The sequence below is a fragment of the Anabrus simplex genome, chromosome 2, assembly GCF_040414725.1.
Source record: "Anabrus simplex isolate iqAnaSimp1 chromosome 2, ASM4041472v1, whole genome shotgun sequence".
Lineage (NCBI taxonomy): Eukaryota > Metazoa > Arthropoda > Insecta > Orthoptera > Tettigoniidae > Anabrus > Anabrus simplex.
In genome coordinates this window covers 144,874,368-144,902,016 of record NC_090266.1, presented here as the reverse complement: position 1 = coordinate 144,902,016, position 27,649 = coordinate 144,874,368, and the positions used below count along the sequence as shown (strand labels likewise).

At 39.0% G+C, this 27,649-nt stretch overlaps 1 protein-coding gene across 2 annotated transcripts in view; it reads right to left on the bottom strand.

The window, feature by feature from the left end:
* The window catches only part of LOC136862709 (kinesin-like protein KIF3B), a 397,790-nt gene that overhangs the window by 47,908 nt on the left and 322,233 nt on the right, over window positions 1-27,649 (bottom strand). For both annotated transcript variants that reach the window (XM_067138926.2, XM_067138927.2), the window contains exon 18: window positions 22,137-22,366. In XM_067138926.2, the coding sequence (XP_066995027.2) occupies window positions 22,137-22,366 (230 nt within the window). The remainder of the gene's footprint in view (window positions 1-22,136; window positions 22,367-27,649) is intronic.

Sequence of the window (27,649 nt, the reverse complement as noted above, 5' to 3'; positions counted from 1 at the left end):
TAACGTGAAGAGAACAAAAGCGAAGACTGTGCAAAGAAAGGGCGTTAAACAATTATCAAAGTGGGACGTGAAACACCAGTTACAGACACTGGTATTCAATGACTGTGGTTCTGTACGAGTAGGTACTGCCTCACAGTAAAACATGCCCACAGCAGCAGATATACCAATCTCTTTAGTTTAATTTGAATTTCTGACAGAAAACTAGACCTAAAAAGCGGTGAGAACATTTTATCTGGCTGATGGATATTTATCTAGTCAAAAATAAATACTGTCAGTTTAAAATGAAATGTTAAAACAGATTTAAGGATACTTCTGCTGATGTTACTGATGTTACTTCCTTCAAAGCAACAGTTCCCAAATGTTTAACATCCTCAGCTCTCAATCCCTAATCATCATATCTGAAGCACCCTCATGGTTGATACGACTGTTCACGTCGGGTATACTCTAATAAAAACAAAACCCCATGGCACAACAGCCCCGGACGGACGTGGCCTATCAAGCAACCGCTGCTCAGTCTGAAGGCCTACAGATAATAAGGTGTCATGTGGTCAGCATGACAAATCCTCTCGAGCGTTATTTTTGGCTTTCTAGGCCGGTATACTCTAATACCAGTATTTATTTTGGGGTAGGTTACTATTGTAGGTACAGAAATAGGGTGCAGTAACGAAGATATACATAGAGTACATATATTATCATTATAGACAGTTATGCCTTTCAGCATTCAGTCTGCAAGCCTCTGAATTTACTAAGCATCGCCACAATCCTCTATTTGCAACTAGTGTTGTGGCCCCATTTAGTTCTATAACTCTGATCTTTAAATTGTTGAAAACTGAGTCTAACCATCGTTGTCTTGGCCTCCCCCTACTTCTCTTACCCTCCATAACAGAGTCCATTATTCTCCTAGGTAACCTATCCTCCTCAACTTGCCTCACATGACCCCACCACCGAAGCCGGTTTATGCGTACAGCTTCATCCAACGAGTTCATTCCTAACTTAGCCTTTATCTCCCCACCTGTTTGTACCAGCAATCATTCTTGCTTCTTTCATGTCTGTTACTTCTAACTTCTTGTTGTTTGAGTCATCAGTCCATAGACTGGTTTGATGCAGCCCTCCATGTCAACCTATCCTGTGCTAACCTTTTCATTTTACGTAACTATTGCATCGTACATCTGCTCCAATCTGCTTGTCATATTTATACCTTGGTCTACCTCTACCGTTCTTACCACCTACACTTCCTTCAAAAACCAACTGAACAAGTCCTGGGTGTCTTAAGATGTGTCCTATCATTCTATCTCTTCTTCTCGTCAAATTTAGTCAAATCGATCTCCTCTCACCAATTCGATTCAGTATCTCTTCATTCATGATTCGATCTACCCATCTCACCTTCAGCATTCTTCTGTAACACCACATTTCGAAAGCCTCTATTCTCTTTCTTTCTGAGCTAGTTATCGTCCATGTTTCACTTCCATACAATGCCACGCTCCACACGAAAGTCTTCAAAAACATCTTTCTAATTCCAATATCAATGTTTGAAGTGAGCAAATTTATTTTCTTAAGAAAGCTCTTCCTTGCGTGTGCTAGTCTGCATTTTATGTCCTCCTTACTTCTGCCATCGTTAGTTATTTTACTACCCAATTAACAATATTCATCTACTTCCTTTAAGACTTCATTTCCTAATCTAATATTTCCTACATCACCTGCCTTCGTTCGACTGCACTCCATTACTTTTGTTTTGGACTTATTTATTTTCATCTTGTACTCCTTACCCATGACTTCATCCATACCATTCAGCAACTTCGAGATCTTCTGCAGTCTCAGATAAAATAATATCATCGGCAAATCTCAAGGTTTTGATTTCCTCTCCTTGGATTGTGATTCCCTTTCCATATTTCTCTTTGATTTCCTTTACTGCCTGTTCTATGGAAACATTGAAAAGGAGAGGGGACAAACTGCAGCCTTGCCTCACTCCTTTCTGGGTTGCTGCTTCTTTTTCAAAGCCCTCGATTCTTATCACTGCAGACTGGTTTTTATACAGATTGTAGATAATTCTTAGTTCTCGGTATCTGATCCCTATCATCTTCAGAATCATAAATAGCTTGGTCCAATCAACATTATTGAATGCCTTTTCTAGATCTACGAATGGCATGTACGTGGGCTTGTCCTTGATTCGGTCCTCTAAGATCAGACGTAAAGTAGGATTGCTTCACGTGTTCCTACATTTCTTCTGAAGCCAAATTGATCTCCTCCCAACTCAGCTTCAAATTTTTTTTTTCCATTCTTCTGTAAACAATACGTGTTAAAATTTTGCAGGCATGAGATACTAAACTAATGGTGCGATAGTTTTCACACCTGTCAGCACCGGCTTTCTTGGGAATAGGTACAACAACATTCTGCCGAAAATCAGATGGGACTTCTCCTGTCTCATACATCTTACACACTAAATGGAATAACCTTGCCAAGCTGGTTTCTCCTAAGGCAGTCAGTAATTCAGAGGGAATGTCATCAATTCCAAGTGCCTTGTTCCTATTTAGGTCACTCACAGCTCTGTCAAACTCTGACCTTAAAATTGGGTCTCCCATTTCATCAGCATCAACAGCCTCTTCATGTTCCAGAACCAAATTATCTACATCTTTACCTTGATACAACTGTTGGATATGCTCCTGCCATCTTTCTGCTTTTTCTTCTTTCCCTAGAAGTGGCTTTCCATCTGAGCTCTTAATATTCATACACCTAGATTTCCTTTCTCCAAAGATTTCCTTGATTTACCTGTATGCAGCATCTACCTTTCCCAGGACCATACAGCCTTCGACATCCTTGCACTTCTCCTTCAGCCATTCTTCCTTGGCTACCTTGCACCTTCTATCCACTTGATTCTTTAATCGCCTGTATTCTTCTCTGCCCTCTTCATTTCTAGCATTCTTGTATTTTCGTCGTTCATCAATCAGGTCTAGTATCTCCTGAGTTATCCACTGATTCTTAGTTGATCTTTTCTTCCTTCCTAACATTTCTTCAGCAGCCTTACTGACTTCATTTTTCATGACTCTCCACTCTTCCTCTATAGTGTTTCCTGCAGCCTTTTCATTTAGTCCTTGTGCAACATGTTCCTTGAAACAATCCGTCACACTTTTCTTTCAACTTGTCTAGATCCCATCTTTTTGCATTCTTTCCTTTCTTCAATTTCTTCAACTTCAGATGGCATTTCATGACCAACAAGTTGTGGTCAGAGTCCACGTCTGCTCCTGGGAAAGTTTTGCAATCCAACACCTGGTTTCTGAATCTATGCCTAATCATAATGAAGTCTATTTGATACCTTCCAGTGTCTCCAGGTCTCGTCCACGTATACAGCCGTCGTTTGTGGTGTTTGAACCAAGTATTGGCAAGGACTAAATTATGATCAGTGCAGAATTCAACCAGCCGACTTCCTCTTTCGTTCCTATGTCCCAATCCAAATTCTCCTACTGTACTACCTTCTCTTCCTTCGCCTACCACTGCATTCCAGTCTCCCATCACAATTAGATTCTCGTCACCTTTTACATATTGTATTAAATCTTCTATCTCCTCATATATTCTTTCGATATCTTCATCATCCGCTGAACTAGTAGGCATATAGACCTGCACTATTGTGGTTGGCAAAGGTTTGGTGTCTATCTTGACGACAATTCTTTCACTATGCTGATCGTAGTAGCTTACCCGCTGCCTTATTTTCTTATTAATTATTAAACCAACTCCTGCATTTCCCCTGTTTGATTTTGGGTTGATAATTCGGTAGTCGCCTGACCAAAAATCTTGTTCTTCCTGCCAACGTACTTCACTTATACCAACTACATCTAACTTTAGGCTAACCATCTCCATTTTCAGATTCTCTAACCTACCACAACGATTCAAACTTCTAACATTCCATGCTCCGACTCGCAGAATGTCAGTATCTATCTTCCTGATGATCGCCCCCTCTCGTGTAGTCCCCACCCGGAGATCCGAATGGGAGACTAGTTTACCTCCGGAATATTTTACCCGGGAGGAAGCCATCATCAGTACATCATTCATACAGAGAGAGCTGCATGTCCTTGAGAGGTAGTTACGGCTGTAGTTTCCCGTTGCTTTCAGCCGTGTAGCAGTATCAACACAGCTAAGCCATGTTGAGTATTATTATAAGGCCATATCAGTTAATCATCTAGACTGCCGCCCTTGCAACTACTGAAAGGCTGCTACCCCCCCCTTTCGATGAACCATTCGTTAGTCTGGTCTCTCAACAGATACCCATCCGATATGGTTGCACCTGCGGCTCGGCTATCTGCATCATTGGGACACGCAAGCCTCCCCACCACGACAAGGTCACATGGTTCGCAGTGGAGGACTTCTAACTTATGAATAAGATATCCTGAGTCCACCCAGTTTTTTCTCCCATAAAGCAAAGTTGGTCTGAAAACAGAGTGATGTAAAGATAGTTTTGTCCAGGAGCCGACTTCCTTCTTACAGAATACTGTTGATCGCAACTGCGAATTGGCTGCATTAGCTTTACTGCACCTTGATTCAGTCCTAAATACTTCAAATTATCTACTTGTTCCAGTTTTGTATTACCGATCTGACATTCAATTCTGTTGAATTTCTTACCTACTGACATCAGTTTAATCTTTGAAAGGCTAATCTTCATACCATACTCATTGCACCTATTTTTAAGTTCCAGGATATTAGACTACAGGCTTTCGGCACAATCTGCCATTTCAGACCAAGTTGTCAGCATGGGCCAGACTGCTTACTATATTTCCACCTAACTGAATCCCTCCCTGCCATTTTATACCTTTCAGCAGATGATCCATGTAAACTACGAACAGCAAAGGTGAAAGATTACAGCCTTGTCCAACCCCTGTAAGTACCCTGAACCAAGAACTCATTCTACCATCAATTCTCACTGAAGCCCAATTGTCAACATAAATGCATTTGATTGATTTTAATAATCTACCTTTAATTCCATAGTCCCCCAGTATGGCGAACATCTTTTCCCTTGGTACCCTGTCACAGGCTTCCTCTAGATCTACAAAACAAACACAGCTGTCTATTCCTCTCGTAACATTTTTCAATTACCTGGCGCATACTGAAAATCTGACCCTGACAGCCCTTCTGTGGTGTGAAACCACACTGGTTTCCATCAAACTTCTTCTCAACCACTGATCACACCCTCCCTTCCAATATGCCAGTCAATACTTTGCCCGGTATACTAATCAATGAGATACGTTTATAGTTGTTGCAATCCTTCCTGTTCTCTTGCTTATAGACAGGTGCAATAACGGCTTTTGTCCAATCTGAAGGTACCTTATCAACACTCCATGCTAATCTTGCTACTCTATGAAGCCAATTCATCCCTGCCTTCCCACTATACTTCACCATTTCAGGTCTAATTTCATCTATTCCTGTTGCTTTATGACAATGGAGTTTACTCACCATCCTTTCCACTTCCTCAAGCATAATTTCACCAACATCATTTTTCTCCTCCCCATCCCCATGAACTTGGCTGTTCGCAACACCACCAGGAAGATTTCTTTTTATGTTGAGAAGATGTTCAAAATATTCCCTCCACCTCTCCAGGAGTGATGGACAGAAAAACGCCCAACTGTTTGGAGAAAACAGTTTTCTGGTGGAAAACGAACTAACTGTTTTTAAAAGTTACACCAAACAGTTTTTCCTTCAATACAGTCCACAGTTTGTCTTTCACTGTTCGCTAGTGAGTAGACACTGATGTAACCTTGAACCTACAAGCGCATTCGGTGCTATTCGGCCTGAAATTGGCATTGTTCGGTACTTAACCACTCCCATTCCCTCGCTGTCAAATCGACTGTCTCGTATTTAGTTGGCAGTGAGTCAAGAGCTGTTTGGAAAAGCAGTTTTTAGCCAAACAGTTCAACGTTTTAGCTTATTGCTGGCTGCGGGCCATTGGCGGGTGATGTACTGGTGTTCTCAAACCGGTTATAGAACAGAACAGTCGTAAAGTTTGCCGAGTGCTGAGTGAGGCGAGTTGTTTTATAACATGTCAAAACGAAGCGAGGTGTGGAATTAGTTCACAAAAAGTGACAATGATAAGGCGATTTGCACTATCTGCAAGCAACTTATTTCTTACAAGTGAACTATTACAAATTTGAAAGGACATTTGCAAAGAAAACATATAGCTAACGTGTCATAGTGTTAAGGAAATACCTTCAGTGGAAAAATGACCAAGTAGGCCTACAGAGGATAGAGAGGAACTTAGTATTAGCACTAGCAGGCCTGATAGCGAAGCCTCGACTGCTGATTCAAGTGTTGCGCCTAAAAGACAAAGATTAATTAGGTCTTACGTCACTAAAAGTGTTTCACCCGCCCAAAAGAAATTAATTGATCGTGACTTACTCGATTTATGTATTTTAGATTATCAGCCCTTTCATATTGTTGAGGATAGAGGGCTTTCTAAACTTATGAAGTGGATCCCTGGCTATGAATTACCTGGTAGAAAGCTTGCTTGTTGTTTTAAGGGGCCTAACATCGAAGGTCATTGGCCCCCTGGTAGAAAGACTATTTCAAAAGTGATGATTCCAGCACTCTTTATCATCAACAGTTTTCTTTAATAAGAGAGACAGTGACGAATGAAGCAGTGAGTGTGTGCATAACAACCGATTTGTGGACATCGTTAGTTGCCGAGAGTTACATTGCCGTAACAGCGCATTACATTACGAAGGAGTTTTCCTTGAAGACAGTATTACTGAAGTGTTCTAGTTTTTCTGGAAACCGTATGTCTGTTGCGTTGGCAAACGAAATTAATTGCATACTAACTGATTGGAAGCTGCATGACAAAGTGAATTTTTCAATTTCTGATAACGCTAGTAATATCACAAATGTGTTTGTGGAAATTCTGAAGTCGGAACACTATGGCGGTTTTGCTCATAAATTAAATTTGATTGTCCAGGGTTCTCTTCAGAAAATACAAGTCACCATTGAGAAAATAAAAAAAATTGTCAGCTACTTCAGGAGAAGTTCACTAGCAAGCGAAAAACTACTTAAGTACCAGATATCAAGTGGACATGCAGTGCTTAAACGCCTTTCCCAAGACGTCACAATGCGCTGGAATCAACTTTTTAAATGCTGCGTCGATTTGTAGAACTCGAAGAAGCTAGCAGGGCCTCTATTGCTCTGCTAGATAAACATCTGCCCATAATAACTGGCGAAGAGTGGCAAGCTTGTCGTCAACTTTTCAATGCGCTAGCTCCGTTTGAAGAAATGACTAATTCTCTGAGTGGAGGAGCATATATGACTGGAAGTTCTGTGACTGTGGTTATCAGGTGCCTAAAAGGTATTTGCGAAAAACTCGGGCAATCAGCCGAGTACACAGAAGGAGTGAGGGCCGTAATTGCTAACCTTATTAAAGAGTTAGGAGAAAGGTTCAAGAACATTGAACACAACAGCACCTTCGCCTTATGCACTTTGTTAGATCCACGCTACTCAGACGTTTTTCAAGACCCTGCGGCACTAGACAACCTCAAAAAAAGGGTGCGTAATTTAGTATTGGACCTAACAGAGAGGAACGCCCAGACCAGCGAGAAGCAGAATATTGACATCCTGTCCTCCTCACTTCCATCTTCAACTGGTGCATTTCAGCCCTCTTGTCCAGTAAGCGCTTGGAGCATTTTCAATGACATTATTGGAGATAAACGTCCTCAAACCAGCCCTCTGTCACGAGCCGACAAGGATCTGGATTTGTATTTGAAAGATGACAGTTTACCTCGTGTAAATGAAGCAGGGGAATCTAATTTGTCTCTTAGACTGGTGGAAAAATCGCTAACATGTGTATCCCAATTTAGCACAAATATTCATAAACAAGTGTAACATAGTGGCCACTTCAGTGCCTTGTGAAAGACTTTTTTCCCAACTGGACTGATTGTTAATGAAAGGAGAACAAGGCTGTCATCAAGAAAGGTAGAAATGTTGATGTTCCTCAAATGTAAATAAGAATTAGTGCTTGAGTATTTTTCATAACGGGTATCACGTGAACAGAATAATAAAGTGGAGCATAGTGATCACATCAGTGCTATATGGAAGACATACTTTCGAAAATTGGATTGGTAATTAATGCCAAGCTCTCACAAAAAGAGTTTGAAACATTAGCGTTCCTTAATGTAAATATGAATAATTAATTTTTAAGTGTTTTCCTAATATTGGGCATCTTATGAATACTCTTGTTTGTTGTTGTGTGTGTGTATTTCTCTCTCTTATCTATAAAATTCTGTTACTGCTATTTCTTACAGTAGTTCACGTTGAACAATCATCTTGTAATGTTATATGATGAACATAGATGCTGTATAATAATACTGCTATACATACTTCACTAATAACAGACTGGTTAACAAAAACTCGGGGTGTGTGGAGCCGTATCGATGAGCAGACTGCCACCGTCACAAAACGCTAATGTCAGTTGATAGCCTAATGATAAATAATTGTCTTTGAAATTTCTATTTTAATTACAGACTATATCCTTTGCTTAAGAGTGGAGTCTTCACTCGTCTTATCGTTCTTCCCGTGTATCATTCATGCAGGTATTTTGTCAGCCTTCAGCTTGTGCTGTCTGCCTAGACATTACGAAACAAGTTAGAGTGAAAGGTGGTGAAAGATATCATTTCCTATCTCGCAGCCCCCTTGTGCGTGTGACTCGCTCTTCTTGCATAGTCTTGTTATGAACGAACGACGTGTTGTATTCAAACTGTTTGGGAAAACCATTGTTTTTAACAAACAGTTCATTGGCATTTTCCTAAAACAGCAGAAATAACCACCACTACGCTCCAGTGATTCCCTGGGGTCTATTATGAGTTCACCTGAATTATCCAAAACACTGTTCATTTCCTTTTCCCTCCCTTCCTTCCTTTCTTTATTACTGTCCAAAAAGGCTTCCCTGCTGCTTGACCTAAACTTTCTAGATTACCAAAATCTTCCCATGACTTATTTTTGGATTCCACAAATATTTGTTTCGCTCTGTTTCTTTCATCTATGTAAAATTCCCTGTCTGCATCAACCCTTGTTTGGAGCCATTTCCGATAAGCCTTCTTTTTACGTTTACAAGCTGCTCTCGCTTCATCATTCCACCAAGATGTTCGCTTTTTCCCATCTTTATACACAGTTTTTCCTAGGCATTCCCTTGCTGTTTCTACTACAGCATCCCTGTATGCCACCCATTCTATTTCTATATCCTGAACCTGGTTACTGTCTACTGTTTGAAACTTCTCACTAATCATATCCATGTACTAGTGTCTAATTTCCTCATCCTGGAGATTTTCTGCCCTTATTTGTTTGCAGACAGATTTCACTTTCTCTATCCTAGGCCTAGAGATACTTAGGTCACTACAGATCAGATAGTGACCTGTATCATCGAAAAATCCCCAGAAAACTTGTACATTCCTAACAGACTTCCTGAATTCGAAGTCGGTTAAGATATAGTCTATTATGGATCTGGTACCCCTAGCCTCCCATGTGTAGCGGTTAATAGCCTTATGCTTTAAGAATGTTTTCGTAACTGCTAAACCCATACTAGCACAGAAGTCCAGCAAATGCTTCCCATTCACATTAGCCTTCATATCTTCCCCACATTTACCAATTACTCTTTTGTATCCTTCAATTCTATTTCCAAATCTCGCATTGAAATCGCCCAATAACACTATCCTATCCTTGCTGTTGACCCTGACTGCGATATCACTCAATGCTTCATAAAACTTGTCAACTTCGTCCTCATCTGCACCCTCACATGATTAATACACCGAGATAATTCTTGTCCTAATTCCTCCAACTGCCAAATCTACCCACATCATTTGCTCATTTACGTGCCTAACAGAAACTATGTTGCGTGCAATGGTGTTCGTGATTAAGCAGTCTTACCCCACACTCTGCCCTTCCCTTTTTAACACCTGTCAATTTTCTTTATAATCTATCTTTTCCTCGTTATTTCCCCTTACCCAAATATCACTTACTCCTAGCACATCCAGATGCATCCTCTTTGCTGACTCAGCCAGTTCTACTTCCTTCCTTCCTTCCTTCTCATTAATACTGATAGCTCCCCATCGAATTCCATTTTGTTCAGGAAGTTGTTTCCAAGGAGTCCCTCGCCTGTCAAATGGGAGTGGTACTCTGTTACTCCCATAGGTCCGAGGCTAGCTTAAAATTTTCTGAGATCGGTAAATATATGAAGCAGGATTCTACCCTACTTGCACATAGTCCAAGTGAGAATGAGCACGAGGTATTGTAAGATTCCTACACTTAATATTTTATCAGACTTAATTTTAATTATCAAATCATGATTTTTATAATAATAATAATAATAATAATAATAATAATAATAATAATAATAATAATAATAATAATAATAATTAGACATGAGACTGTATAGGCTTTTGGGCTTATGCCGTTTCAAGAAAATAAGGTGAAATTCCTAATGTTTCGCAGAAAACTGTTCTTTGCGTCCTCAGAAGAAATCTCGACTGACCACGAGAAAGGCTTCTTAAACAATGAGACTTTGAATTTGGACGTTATAATAGAAGTGGAAATGCAGAGGTGCCAACTTTGAAGTGGACTATCAGTAATTGCCCTCCGTCCCCAAGAAAAATTTCGAGTCAAGTCCAAAGCATACGCCTTCCTTCTTGATAATGACACACCCCTTTTGCCCTTCCCTCTAGCAATCTATCGAAAAATATATCAAATTACACAATAACATTTGCACGCAACCTGTTGGTTCTATGATAAAACATTCCTTGTAGCTTGTTTCTCACGCAGCAGCTGCTTTTCAGTGTAGTTTTTCTTGAAGTATCCTTCCAACTGTGATGACATTTTCGTTTTCTGAACCATAAGCGATACCAGTGCAGTGCAGATCTTTCAGTCAACTGTCAGGTACACTTAACACAGCAAATACAACATTACTGAAGGATTTGTAGTGGAGCTCCTTCATTCACAATTAATTTTACAACGCTTATGGGTAGCAAAAGGAAGTCACGATCGAATAAGTATCGTTGCCAACTCACAAGCACTGAAATAAAGTTGATTTAGGAGAAAGGCTCGAAAGGACTCAACATTTTTCCTTTTCTTTTGTTTCCGTCAAAAATTATTTTTTCGTGCTAATGTCAGCTTTTCCGTAATTATTTTCCCTTTGACCGTAACTCCGTAATTGTGAGGTGAAATCCGTAATAATTACGGACAATCCGTAATAGTTGGCACCTCTGGAAATGGTACGTTCATTTGCCACTAAATGGCCCCCAGGATGTGGCACAATGCTAGCGTTCGAAGCGGAAGCTGACCGAACCATCACAATTGGACTAAGCGGTTCACATAACGTCTTTCCGTAACACATGACAGACAGATGTATGATATAGACACAAGCCTGGAATGAAACATCTGGCGATGAGGAACATACGAATTTGGAAAACACCGAGATGTAATAACAATAGTGAAGGGACAGGGAAGGGAACTACCTACGTAAATTCTTAATGGCTGGCAACCAGGTATTCCTTAATTGATAGCCGGTGTCCCTGTTGAAATTGTTAGGATTTCTACGTATTTCCACAGCTTCCCGTATAATCTTGGACCTGTAGTGTCTTAGTGTGGGTAAGAGCTTGAGCATCTTGGAACATGACATCATAACCCGTCTATAGAGCGTGCTCAGCTATTGCCGATTTGTCTGGTTGGTTGAGACGAATATTACGTTCATGTTCTTTGATACGGGTACCAATAACAGAATGAACGTACCACTTCCACTTTTATTATAACGTCTAAATTCAAAGTGCCATTGTTTAAGAAGCCTTTCTCGTGGTCAGTCGAGATTTCTTCTGAGACCGCAAAGCACAGTTCTCTGCAAAACGTTAAGAATTTCACCTTATTTGCTTGACACGGCATAAACCCAAAAGCCTATACAGCATCATGTCTATAAGTAAGGGCCGTGAAAGCATTAATGGCAATAATCATGTTATTGGCTTTACGTTCTACTACCTACTTTTTCAATTTTTGGAGATTCCGAGGTGCCAGAATTTTGTCCCGCAGTTCTTTTACATGCCAGTAAATCAAAATGTGTTTACTTCCCATGTAGATATGAACCCTGTGCATACACACACCGAACATATCTATAGGTTCAATAGTTTGTGGAAAGTGTACATGCAAGGAACTTATACAACGGGCTCATTCTTTTTCTGAGCAACTGTACACTGATCTTTATTTTCAAAGTTCTTCAAAAACACACCGATTTTACCTGTTCAGAAAATGCATAAGGTCATATACACTAGAGTCCCGTTAATCCGAACCCCGTTAATCCGAAAGTCCGGTTAATCGGAACTGAAATATTCAATTTTTAAAAAAATTATCCTTATTGAACTGAAAGAACATATTATAGAATGAAGAATCACTTGCATTGTATTAGTCATATTTTACTAGAATAACTTAATGTAAACATAATTACACATCATAAACCATCAATCACTGGTCGTTTATCTTTACACAGTATGTTAGTTTCTTGTGCCGTAGTGATTGGGACCTACTCGAAGATGCAGTGTTAAACCAGCGTCTCATAAACATCACATCAGTGGGTGTAGCAGCGGAGTGTTGCTCGACGTAGCGTACGGCAAGTTCTAAGGTGGTCGCGGCATCTGAACGTGACACTAGTTGTTCATTGTGGTATTCTTCGTCGTCACTCTGTTCCTCATCAACTCCAGATTCTTTCTCCACCATAGCTAAAATTTCTAGGACTGTTTATAATTGATGACAGTCAGCTTCCATCCAATCGCTAATGTCATTTTCATTGTTGTTTTCTCCTCTACGGGTTCTTAACTACCCTACTGTAATTTTATACAGTAATTTATTAATGTAACTGCTAAAGAATGGACATTTCAAATTACAGTATGTGCTGTACTGTATTGTAGAAACTATTTTCCTCAGACGTTTTAGGAGCTGGCCTTCCGACCCCAACTTGGCACGTTCGATCATGGCTCAGTCTGGTGGTATTTGAAGGTGCTCAAATACGCCAGCCTTGTTTAAGTGGATTTACTGGCACGTAAAAGGACTCTTACAGGAGAAAATCCTGGCACCTAGTAGTCTCCGGAAACCGTAAAAGTAGTTAGCGGGACGTAAAAACAATAACATTATTTTTAGAAAATATTTACCGGTTAATCCGAAAATTTCGTAATCCGAACAGACTCTGGTCCCAATTAGTTCGGATTAACGAGACTGTACTGTATAAGATTTTCTTTTACGAAGTTCGGTCTTATTACAAACTCGTGGTGGTTATATTTGTAAGCAATTTCATTGTCCTAATGAGAAGGATGAATCTGTGCATCCTTAACTTCATGGTATCTTTTATTTGTAATCTGTTATTTTAGACATAGATGTCAAGTTTAGCTCTATACTTAAAATTCATTACAGTTACGGCACAAAAACTACATTTGCAAGGATAAGAGCTAGCGAGTAGAATCAAAGTACAGAGCGCTTTCTTCCTGATCACCAGATGTTTATCTTCAATAAGACACCTAATCTCTACAATGATTGATTATAATTGGAACCTTGCTTTCAATGTTAATTCAGTAGAAATGTCAATGAGCCATTTTGCAACCTCTTTTAAAACCTTAAAAATGTTGCTCCACCACTTCAACTATTTCATTTCATCCTTAGGGATGTATTTTTCCATAAAGCTATAATACTGATATAATAACCCCTTTCAGCACTACTTGAAGTATGAAAATGTTCATGCACAGATTCACCTTAAATTCATTAATATTAATTTACCGGGAACCCTGATAGAAAAAATAAGATTATACATGACAAACTACTTTATACACTAAAGAATACTAAGCCTATCTGAATGTTGCTATTTTATAAGTTCTTACCACTGAGTACACACGACATTAACCTCGACATGGCACACACTTTGGGAACCACTACTTTAGAGGCTTAAGACAAGGCTGTCAGAACATCACATTATACTACTTCATAATTATTTGAAAAAATTGTTTGTTTCACTGTTATATAACATTTTAATATTAATTTTGCATTTTATCACATTTTTAGAAGTGGCTTAAAGGTTATGAATAATGAAAATAAGTAAGTACCGTACAAGCCTTGATAAACATCTTTTGTAATATTTCTATTGCAAAAATCACCACTTCTACTTATCAGCAAGCTCAAGGTGATGCAGAGGAAGGCTGCTAGGTTTATGCTTAATTATTTCAACCTCAGTGATTTGGGCAACAAGAAAAAAAAAAAGAACACACACACACACACTTGGGAAGGAATCACTGAGGCTAGGAATAAAGCCTGACTATGTGCCATGTACAAACAAATCAGCACAGTCAGCTAGAGATCTGTTGCCCAAGGATAGATTCACGTAAGTAGAAGACCATATAAAATAAACCATGGCAAATCTTAATTTCCCAATTGGAGGAACTGAAAATTCAAATGCATGACCTACAGCAAACAGCCTCAACTCAATGCCCTTTGACACAATAAGAGTCACCTGATATTCTGAAGTGGAAACTTTGCGTAAGTGTGTTTCTTTACTAAGAACTACTGAAGTTATTGAAGCTGGGAAGTTTGAAATGAATGCATGGTATGTCAGAGGCATATAAAATCAACTGATTGCAAACAAAATATTTCCAATATCCACCAAATTAATTATTTTATAACTGCTATTACCGATTATATTTAAAACATACTCAACAATTTTTATAAATAAAATGTTTTCATCATTAACAATTCAACATCCCTACCTCTTATTAAACTTTATAATCACTCAACTCTTATTCTTACAATTATACTAGCTATATGTCTTTGTTCTTAACATTACAGGGAAAAGAAAACCGAATGGAGTGAATTCCGTCACATTCTTTCATATTACAGTCTAATACACAAGCTGATACCGCACTAGTTACACGAGTCCCCTCCTGCTGCACTCAAACAACTATCTCTGGATGCCTGCTCACAAGCACAGAATGTGCGCACCTTGCCCTCTGCCCGCTTTTCTTCGACTTCCATTTCAAGAAAAGGCTGTAAAATCATGTAAACTTAAGAGTAAATAATTCCTGTGTGTTATTTGTTATGCTAGCTGTTACTATATTTCTTAATATATTACATACTGTACACTTAGGTGGCAGATGAAAGTTGCTGATACTGAAAATAGTTGAACCTCATATTATAGAATACTTCTCCTCCCGAGTTCTAAATATGGAAGTTTTATCCAGTCTTAACATATAGTGAATATTTTAATTTTACATTTTGTGGTAACTGTAGGAAACAGCTTAAAACTACTGCATGTTACATTTAGAAGACATTTGCTTTACTACTGCAGGCAATCATTGCCAACATTATATATATATTTTTTTACAACTTCATATCGCATTGACACAGATAGGTCTTATGGTGACAGTGGGAGAGGAAAGGGCAAGGAGTGGAAAGGAAGTGACCGTGGCCTTAATTAAGTTGCAGCCCCAGCAATTTCCTGGTGTGAAAATGGGAAACCACGGAAAACCATCTTCAGAGCTGCCGACAGTGGGGTTCGAACTCACTATCTCCCAAATGCAAGCTGATAAGCTATGTGACCCAAACCACGCAGCCACTTGCTCGGTCAGGATATCTTCCAACTGTAATGTATTTGTAAAACAACTGCTAAAAACTTTACCGGTAAGTATTTTCTTTGCTGCTGTTTAAGGTATCTGAACTTAAATGAAAGTTCAGGCAGGAACTTAGGTTTGAAAATACCAAAATTCATATTTTGTAGAAATGTGCCTTTTCAATTCTTTTTATTTGAATAATTATGAATATAAACATTTTTTTCCAAATACAGGACAGTCTTTATAAACGAATGCATTTCAAACATTTACGGGGTTACATATCACAATTTGGACTCTTCTGAAAATTGGCAGTGACAAGATGCTGGGAAGCAACATGCACGAGTAGTTACCTATGCTATTGCACAGCATCAAGTGATACCCGGCCTGAGTAATGCAATTTTTTTACAAGCTGCTTTACGTCGCTCTAACACAGATAGGTATTATGGCGACGAAGGGATAGGAAAGGACTAGGAATGGGAAGGAAGCACCTGTGGCCTTAATTAAGGTACAGCCACAGAATTTGCCCTGTGTGAAAATGGGAAACCACGAAAAGCCAACTTCATAGCTGCCAACAGTGGGGTTCGAACCCACTATCTCCTGAATCCAAGCTCACAGCTGTGCACCCCTAACCGCATGGTCAACTCACTCAGTAGTAGGAGTTCTTTAACATAACAGACACTGTTGTTTCAATTAAATATCCTCAAATTCCAGTGATTTCAAGTCAAGATTAAACACACGTTTTGGGTAAAGAATGATGACGACTGACGGGGCCACGGACATATGCAAGAGAAGTAATATGGTATAGTACCAGTGTTAGTTTGCATTACTATGTTCATGAAGTCAAAAATCTGTTGGTAAGAGATGAAAAATACTTTCTGTAAGGCAAATTAAGAGAATTACAAACCAGTGTTCTTGAATAATGTAACACTGAAGTGGACATAAGGGCATAGCAGGAGTAAACAGTGTACATTTTTTGGCACAGGCTCTACACTGTGAATCTCCTGCTAAGCCTCCTTAAGAAACATTAATACTTGCATATTCCAAAAGGTCTGTGCTAGACATTTAATTCCTAAAAATACTCCCTTCTCAAATCTTATTAATTCTGTAATCAAACTTTCCTTCTGACATACTTTATTTTGCAGACAGACCCTCCAGATGACTCAACATTAAAAACACACTGAGAAAATAGAATAAAAGTGGAATATTTTGCGAGAGTGAAAATATATGGGTGTTCTTGGTGGACAAAATAACTGATAGTGGAAGGAAAATCGAGACAGTAGTATTTGGGGTTTTGAAAGACTATGCCCTTCAAGAAATCCTTTCTTTTAACATGCAAAAGAAAAGTCTGCAGCAAATCATACAACCATAGCATGCACATTCAATGAAGCTATGCATATTTTCTGGGAGAAAGGTGTAAAATATGGCAATGTGTTAATGCTTACAGACAACTGATGAAAGCACAAGGAAAGCTATCTGCAAGATACATCCAAATGTTGTGTGTTACGTGTTTTGAGTACTCACTGCACACGATCTGTGGAACAATGTATGTACTTCATCTGAATGAGAAATTTAATTGTTAATGAAAGAAAGCTTTCGTGCTGTTGCACAGAAGGAAACAATTCAACAACATAGCAGCAAATGCTTCACACTCTCTCAGCCCCAGTTATGACATGCTGGGGAACTTGGGCAGATGCCATTGCACATTACACAACGTATTTTGAACTAACGATTTCTATCCTAAATGAACGCGACTAACAAGGGAGTTAGCACAACTTTCGACCGCAATTGTAGGTGATTTGTGGTTTGTGTGAATATGTTTGAGGTGCTGATTACAACAATGTATAACTTCAGTGCCATCGCCAATTACAATGTAAGTTACGAAGATTCGCTATTCTGCTCAAAGTAGACCATATCGAACATGATATCATGGCTTTAGTAACTATAGACACTGTAAAAGTTTTCTGTAGCTATTTTAGTTATTTTACGTGTATGCTATGGTCGACACGCTGTGCCTGTCCAAGGTCACCCGACACAGTTGCCGATGCAATATCTAGGGAAACCAGACAGACATTCCGCATAAGAGCAAGGAAGCTAGTATAATAGGGACCTCCGCCTGTGTTGTATCTGCTTCGACCATTCCTAAAGTTCGTTCTGTTTGTGGTGTTCCAATTTCGTAGCGAGTCACTGTCACCGTAATCGTGTAATAATGAATCCTGCCAATATAGTGAGTATAATTGTTAGCCATTACAAACACAAACGAAGATCCAGAGAAATTACGGTAAGTGAGAGGAATGCAGCTGCATTCATAATCAATGTGATAGATGAAACAGTGGCAACCAATGGTAATAATATACATCAAGAACATACAATAGACTGTATTGAAGAATATGAATACGCAGAGGAAGACGTATCTGATTGTGAAAACATTATGGACGATCCAGAACCTGATTGTGAGGAAGAGTTGTTAATAAAAAGTGATGGAAGCCAGTCGTCTGCGTATCTGCCAAGCCCACCGGAGAGGAAGAGGTGGGGTGCTGTATCTTTTGAAAAGGCAAAAGAGAGAATTTCATTCCAAGATTCTGGGTAAACCAAACGATTAAGCTTCAATACAGTACAGAAATAATATTGTATGGTGCAAGACGTACATTATCTATGATATTTACATCACGTAATAGAAAAAGGGGACCTAGGCCAGCGCTCAAAACTTCCCCAGCTTGACAATTATGTAGCTGAAAAATTCAGGGTGGCAAGAACTGTTCTAGGCGTTAATGTTCACGACAGGGATATTCATGCTTGGGGTTTAGAAAAGGCTCGAGAAATAGGACTGACTCAATTCACTGGATCTATCCATGGATGGGTTGCACAGTTTAAACAGAGACACCATCCTGGTTCACAGGCAATAACAAAATGTGTAACCACTAAAGACTGGAATACAGATGGTGATGTGAAGGAACAATGTGACAAGTTTCGCAAAGAGGTAATGTCCTTACTGAATACCATGGAACATATACAGATTTATAATACTGATCAAAGTGGTATATGAAAAGAACTTCACTCGTCGCAAACTGTGCATTACGAGGGAGAGAAGTCTGTAAGAAGTTCGGTGAGGAGTGATCACGCAACAACTCATTCTTACACCATCCAACTTGTTACTTTGGCAAGTGGATAAGTGTTTCTCACATTGCTGGTTATTTACTAGGAACCTAATGGTCAGTTTGGAGTGCGAGTAGTGCAACACATGCTGAAACCACAAAATTTGGTTCAAGTTGCTTCAACGTCCGTGCTAATCCCGAAACAAATCATGAGGCAATTCTTTCAAGATGTCTACTTCCCATATGCAGCACAGGGGTCTCTTCTTCTGGTTGATTCCTTCGGAACATATCGTGACAGAACACATATCGATGCTATCCGACCTCAAAATATGGTGTATACAGTCAAAACCATATCTCCTGGGTGCACACCTTACATTCAGCCGCTTGATGTGCTATTCTTCCGACAGTTCAAGGCAGTGCTGAAGCGAACTGAAGATCACATTATCCTTAACGACTATCAGTTCACACCATCGTCGAGGGATTCCATTTCGTCACTGATATGTATTTTACACAATCAGTTCTATTCTCCAGTCTTCGCTGACTTTGTTCGGTACTCCTGGACTGTAGCTGGATATGATGATTTCAGATCAGAGAGGTTTCAATCACCACCCGAACGAATTTTTGATGTTCAAAAGCCATGTGACTCGGAAGACTGCTTATTGCAAGCATTCATGAAGTGTTCCTACTGTGGTAAGCAACTCTGTTTTCAGCTCATTATACTCTGTGGACAGGCTCATCCTCGTAATCTTTCCAAGAGCTACCAACAACCCATATTTTGAACTCTGTGCCCGAACATGCGCCAGATTGTAAAGTGCAGTGTAATTGTCGATGGCACATATTGTGCGCATATTTGTAATGTACATGTAAAACAGAAACCAGAAAGTTTTTGCAATAGCGACTGCAAGTTGTGCTAACTCCCTTGTAAGAATATGTATACTCGATTATTGTAATGTTGCAGAACATTATTTCGTATGCCACGTAAAACTGATAGCCTTCATTTATGCAAATTTCAATACTTCACAACGTTTTACAAAGTTAGAAAAGGCAAAATAATTGTTGACAAAAAACAATAATATAACTTGGCAATAGTGAACTTAAACTTGATTAAATCAGTAATTCAAAAGCAAACTAAGCTGAACAGAATTCGCTGCTCAGACTAAATATGAATAAATGATACAGAATAAAAGATAGACGAGCCTGTAATGATTAAGAGGGGGGTCCCCACATGGCAGTATTATTAGACCTTTATGTTTTTCTATGTATATAAATGATATGAGTTAAATATTAGAATAAGGTTTTTTCAGATGATATATTGTACAGAGTAATAAATGAGTACAGGATTGCAAGCAACTAAAAAGGAAAATACCACCTCAACAATGTTGTGAGATGGACAACAGACAAAATGATATAATGGTAAACACGATGAGAAGTCAGGCTGAAAGTTTTGTCAATAGGAAAATAGTACCTCATGGGAACCACTGTAATTACCACGGTGTTAATATAAATGAAGATCTTCATTGGGGTAATTACATTAATAAGGTTGTAGATGATTTGTTTATATGGCTATGAGGGTACTTAGGGGTTATAGTAGGGTTGTAAAGGTGAGGGCATTTAAATCACTGGTCAGACCACAATGAGAATATGGCTTCTGCGTGTTACCAGGATTATTTGATACGAGAACTGCAAAGATCCATAGGAAAGCAGCAAGATTTGTTTTGGGTAGTTTCCAACAAAGGAGTAGTGTTATACAAATATTGCATACATTGGACATGCAAATATTGCAAACATTGGACTGGGAAGACTTCGGAGTGAGGAGACTAGCTGCTTGACTAAGCGGTATGTTCCAAGCTGTCATTAGAGGGATGGTGTAGAATGACATTAGCAGCTGAATAAAGAAGTAGGAAAAAACATATTATGAAGATAAATTTGGGATTCAAGGGGACGAACTGGCAAACGTTCCAAACATTCGTTTAAAGGAAGAGGAATTGGGGAATGGAATAATTTATCAAGGGATGTTTGATAAATCTCCAAATTCTATGAAATCATTTAAGAAAAGACTAAGTAAACTCATATGAAATCTGCCAACTGGAAGAGAGAGCCCTGAATGCAGATCAATGATGACATTGATTGGATTGAAAGGACTAAGAGGTACAGGAAATTTCAGATACCATACATGGGATCACTGTAGTCCCATGTTAAGAGTCGTGCAGAAAATGAAAGGGAAAACTGGAGCAGTTGAAATATTTCAAGCACTTAAATTGGGCATTTCTCAGAATTGTAGAAGAGCAAGAGAAATGCTTAAATGTGCTATAAAACTAATGCACTGAGTCACAGTCACTATCTACAACACTAACAACGAACTAAATAGTCTGGCCTCGCGGTGTAGGGGGCAACGCGACCGCCTGTCACCCGGCGGCCCCGGGTTCGATTCCTGGCTGGGTCAGTGGTTTTTAATTGTAAACGATTAATATCCCTGGCCTGGGGACTGGGTGTTTGTGTCGTCCTTAACATTCCTTTCCTCACATTCCACACTGTACAATTCCTCCATTCCAATTACACGCGGGTTCATATCACATGGTGCAAGTAGGGGCAAAATATCTCTATAGATCGACGCCCTGAACTCCTAAATGTTGACAGGTAGCAGCCTGTTGACGAATATGATTTTTTTTTTTTTTTTTTTTTTTTTTTTGTGAACTTAATGGGGTGAACCAGTTTCAAGAAGAAAATACTTCCATGTTTCCTCTGCTAGTTAACAAAATACAATGAGTTCCAGAAAAAAGCAACAGTTTCTTCTTGAAACCTCTGGCTACATAAACACTTGTTGGCACCTTTAAGCAGACAGGCTATCTAATATCCTTGAAGGAACTGGAGGGCAGTGAATGAAATGCAGTATATTGTGGACAGAGTGTTCCACCCGGCCATTCAAATGAATTTACTTCAACATTTTATCTATGAAATTAAGGGCATATGATGGGTTATATCGTTCATATATAATGTACTTCCATGGAAATAACAAACATAAGAGTACTTCTTGAAAGTTTTAGGAAATCAAACGATCAATGAATATTAGTATCATGCAATGGCAAGCATGTGATATGCACAAGCCCTTACTTCCCTATAGTCGCAAACATTTAAGCACATGTGGCTACTTGAACTAACTGTTAGGCAGTGTAACATAAGCCCACATATGTGATAAATATTTTTAATGGAAGAGTTTTAGAATATTTAATGACAGAGCTTCATAATAGATAATACCACACTAAATTGTGAAACCCTAAGACATTTCATCACAAAAGGTTAAGAAGGAAGGAAATGGCTCAAAACATGACACTTCTTGAATTTACCGAGAGACATATCCATATCACAGGATGAGAAAAATGTATAGGATTTACTACAAACAATCCTTTACACCACAAAGACAACCAATGTTTGGAAGCTAAAAGGTTATAAATAGACCCACCTTGCTTTCGTCCCTTTGGAATGCTTGTCTTTTTCTCGATCCTTGCGGGGGACCTTAGCCTTGGCACCGAAGGTGGAATTGCTCAGAGGAGCAGCGTCCACATCTAAATCATCTTCTTCTCTCATTGCTTCCTCCAGAAGAGCATGGATCTTTGGAGCAATTATGGGACCTGTATAATCTGATGTAGTCCGTGGATGGGGTTCCAGATCCAGGTTTAAAATGTTTTCCCCCTGTTAAACAAATTTATAGTCTAACACTTGTATCTAATGGTTTATTTACACAGTTACTGAATAGTAAAACAAGGATCTACCTTTTAGAAATATGAAGAAATGATTCAAACTTTTGGGCGAATACTTCAAATTAAAATTCGAAAGTCTGAGTCTTAGCCTTTCAGAATCATTCTCAAAATTTCACTACCATACTGAAGAAGCGGTTTACGAGAATTTTTTAAACAAATTCAAATAATATATTGTACCAGGAAAGCCTACGTCCTGGCCCATATCAATCGAAAGAAACGTTATTCCAGCATAAAATATCGGTCTGACGTACGAACATTTAAATAAAGGAATGTTCCAGCAGGTGCCAGACTTCACGAGTGCACTAGGCGAAGTCAAGTGACGTCACCTGTCGCTCGAAGCTCACCTCCCCTAGAGATATTTCTCGAAAAGAATTTTCTTTTTGCAAGCTTTTCAACGCCTTAACCAATTTCAACAGGACAAATGCTGAATTGTAGCGGACGTCATAAAAGTTAATCCCTGTGAATTTCGAATTAATCCATCCCATGGTTGTTGAGTTATAATAATTTAAATTCTAAGAAAATTATACACTCACGGTCACATGGCCAAGAGAAAACACCCCTCCCAGCGCCGGTGTATATATGTCAAGGCTATAGATAAGAAAAGTGTTTTTCCACCAATCAATACACAATTTATTTTAAATAGATTAACACGTTAAGTGCCAAGCGACCACATATGGGTACGTGAGAGTAGTCAAGTTTTTGAACTTCACGTCCCCATATGGGGTCGTACGTTCGTTCTAAATCGAGAACTGTGCGAACCCATTTGGGTGCGCAGTAAGTATGCGATTCGAAGCTGTATAAGTTCTCTTCCTGCCATCTGCTGGTCGTCTAAGTACGTGCATAGTCCACCTTCCATTCTTCAATTCCTGTTTTGGCGCGACCCCATATGGGTACGTCAAGAGTGCTATGTAGGGTGAAAAAGTCATTGTCTATCTCGCGCACGGATTGCTTATGTAATTGTGCAGTGCTGCGAGTTTCCTTTTCTTTTTTTTAAGTCGTTACTAGCAAGTCGAGCAGTAAAATACTTAGTGCAAATAGTCTGGACGATATATCGAACAAGTCAGACAATGATGCAAACGTAGTATATAGTTACATTAATTTTGAACTCGGTACAGAGCAAATAGCGATCTCGCATGTTCATCCATATTGATAAATTACAGTCTTCAGCAAACACACCGCCGCTGTATTCCGGGTTTCCAAGCCAGCTTTTGCAACAATTATGACTGTCTTCAACGATATAGTCACTGGTTTCCCATGTTGCACGATCATCGCTGCTGGGTTCCCTCACTCAAATTAAATGTTATACAAATAAAATTATATACTTAATATTCCGTAACTACTAATTCTTCTTATAATAATATTCTGTTACATTCTAATTAACCAAATTTACATGATTTTCACTACTTTATATAACAACATTTTATACGAAAATTTCCTAACCTAAAATTGGAAGATCGCCATTTACAAACATTTCCTGACCTAAAATCGGGGATCCTACTTTTTTACGGCCCCAGTATGAACAAGCAAACACATCTCTCATAATCAACAGCGTATAACGCGTCCCTGCAAAGGAAAAGGTAAGTATGACCGAGCGTCGGGACAGTAACTACTGTATAAGTACGACCCCATATGGGGGCGTGTGTTCGTGTACAATTCGTAATGACCAATACGACCCCATATGGGGTCGCAATATTTTACCTAATATACATAAGTTGACGTAATATATCATAAATACATCCTCATTTCAGCGATCATTTGCTTGGTTAAGCCTGTGAACGTTTTGGCACCAGCGAGTAACTCGATGTTATTAGCTCACGGCACTAGACGGCAGTCCTATGAAATTCGGTCTGGCACTCAACGTGTTAAACTAGTACTGGTTTCGGTCAAGGCTAACAAGCAGAGCAGCGCAGTACAAGGACGAGTACACAGATGTGTGCGAGTGAGACAGAGGAGAGACCGACCCTCGTACAGTATGTCCGCGCAGTCACAGTGAAAGTACTTGCCGTTGCGTTTCCGGAACACGAAGTTATATCGCCGACAAAATTATAAAAGATGTCGCACTGTATTTGGTACATCACGTCGCGACTACAGTCTAATTCTAAAGACATTTGAGAATATAATACGAGTGAACTTATTGAAGTGCAAATATCAAATATTTAACGTTCACAGAATGTATCATTACGTGTACACTTAGTTTACTTCACATGATATTGAACTTCTACAGAAACTAATGTGTAGAATTACCAGAACTCATTTCTCTTCGAGTATTGAACTGTATTTCTTTATTCACGCCATATTAGTATACGACTTACAGTAGTAATCTGGGTGAATACTAAGAACTTTTTCTGAGGTAATATGACGTTATAATAACAAGATAATCAGAAAATAATCCTTAGTGACTTAATGACCGTGTTCAAAGACCGTGATTATAGACTATGATTTGCCTTTTTCAAGTGTGAACTGTGTAATTATGGACGTTTCAATAACGACTCTAAATTGTATTTCATACAGGAAGGACTGTGATTATTCATTTAACGTCTTAAAAGTTCAATTACGCCATAAACTGTGTTCAACAGTAAATGACAGTGTCAGTGATAACTACTCGCACTAAGTGAATTTTTCGTGTGCGAAAAATCACCTTAACGAGCTGCAATTCTACACGATCCAGTTCCAGCTATCATCACCTCATTGGGGACGTCAACATGGTGTGTTAAGGGAACACCGCCGATCCTGATTCTCCATGGAACATTCCAGACGTCCATCCTTCAACATTTGTAACAACATTTCTTTCATTAAGTGAGTAATAACAAACTGACTAAAATTTTCTCATTAATTTTGAACAATGGAAACTTCAGTGCCGCGTGTGAACAAATATTTCAGAGTTCTCATAGTTTCTCAGAAGTGATTAATTTAATTTTCAAATTTAATTTTCATATGTCATAGAGAGACTTTAGGCTTTTCAAGTGTGCTATACATCAAGGTTTACAAACTGAAAAACTGAAAACTTTTAACAGAAATTTAATTTCTCATGTCAATTTGCAATTACAAGTGTGTGCTCATATTTAGAAAGACTTTAGGTGGAAATCTAATACCTCGTCTTCTCACATATGAAAGACTTTGGAATCAGTGATATTCATTTAATTTTCATGAACAGAATTCAGGAAGATTACGTTCCAACTTTTAATTTCAATGCCGGATTTGAGTCCAATAATCATATTGCAGGGTGAAGAATTAATAAATTGTTTTAAAATAATTTTAAACCATCTATTATTCGCTCTGCGAGTCTATCCTACTCTGTATCGGCTCCAAAACCAAGTTCCACTCCCTGAGGTCCTACTCATGCCCTTTCCCCAAAAACTTTTCCTGGTACAATATATTTTAGGTAATGAAGAATGGACTGAATTTCTTAGTCATAAAATGATGCAACAACTTGCAAGATCAAAATGCAAATCTACAATGATCAAACACAACTAGAAATATCCTGGTTTTATTATTCTGAGCCCAAACAACACAATGTTATTGTTTACAGTTGTGTATTCACAAAGAGTACCACTAACAGACTCAGTAAGGAGGCATATTTGTACTGGACTAGGAGAAGGAACTCTAAAAGTGCCAAGTGGTTCAGGTCATAGCAGCCATTCTTAAATGTACTATTCAGTTATAATTAAGGACAGCTTTCTACTTTCTAGATGCTAGCTCCGCGGTGTAGGGGTAGCGCGCCTGCCTCTTACCCGGAGGTCCCGGGTTCGATTCCCGGCCAGGATCTGAAGGCTGATTAGAGGTCCACTCAGCCTACGTGATTACAATTGAGGAGCTATCTGATGTTGAGATAGCGACCCCGGTCTAGAAAGCCAAGAATAATGGCAGAGAGGATTCGTTGTGCTGACCACAAGACACATCAATATGCAGACTTTCCAGCTGAGCAGTGGTCGCTTGGTAGGCCATGGCTGTTTGGGGCTGTTGCATAATGTGGTATGGTTTTTTCCTACTTTCTACAGTGTTAAATGCTTTCTAAAGCTTTTATTCTGATTTCTAAGTACAACAGAGTGTCGATAATCTGGACTGTTCAGAGTATTAATTTGTTTGGCATTTCTAATATAGTGCAAAAGCAACATAAAACCTAAACTTTAACTACATACTGTACTACAAACAAAACTAGACAGATTGAACGCGAGTCTTTGATTTCTTTAAATTGCTACCGAGCTTCTTTTCTTTGCAGCCAGGTATCAAATTGTTGTAGACAGGCAAGCTGTTACTGTACACTCACGCATTTTATCCAGCCAATTTATAGCCATTTCTAGAGCATTGAAGGCTTCAGCGTGAGTGGGCCTAGGGCTTTCTTCATCCTGGTTTTCAGCTGCATCACCATTTTCATCTATATGTGCTTAAATATCTGTTACAGCAGTCAGAATTTCATCTTCGTTCAAAATTTGGTAGCCAAAGTCAATTTGGTCAATATTCAACCATTCGTTAGCATCATCATCCGTTTCACAATTTTTGAAGCTGGTATGGGATTAAAACGAGCCATAACTTCAATTAAATCCTCAGCATGCACACATTCCCCTTCCTCATTTTTTCCTGCTTTTATACCTTCAGGCCACAATCTTTTCCATACACTTTTAAAATTTTCTTCAGGCAAATTATCCCAAGTATCAACAACCATATAAATGCAGTTCATGTTAATTTTTGTTCTATAAAGCTCACAATATTATCAACGTCATGCCAGCTAGCAACAGCCTGTGTGAAAAGTTTCTTCAGTAACCCTTTTCCATCTTTTTCATAATGCCCTGATCCACATGCTGTATCATTGATGTAACATGCAGCAGTAACAACTGACATTAAGAACTTCAACTAAAGGATGTGTGGGGGCATTGTCTAGGATTAAAGGAACATGACCAGTTTTATGTTCCCTTTGACATTTGGTAAAATTCATTTTCATACCAATCCTTGAAAATATCAGCAGTCATCCAGGAACATTTTTGGGAGTTGTACATCACAGGCAGACGCACAACAGTTTGAAAACATCTCGGGTGTTTACTTTTCCCAATAATCAACAACTGAAAAGAATGGCTGCTACTTGCATTGCTCCACACCACTGCACTCACTCTGACCTTACTAACTTCGCAGCCTGGGGCCAATGTCTCTCGACGAGAAGCTAAGGATTTTTCATAGTAAAGTACACTGTGTGTGTTAACTACACATAAACAGCATCTTC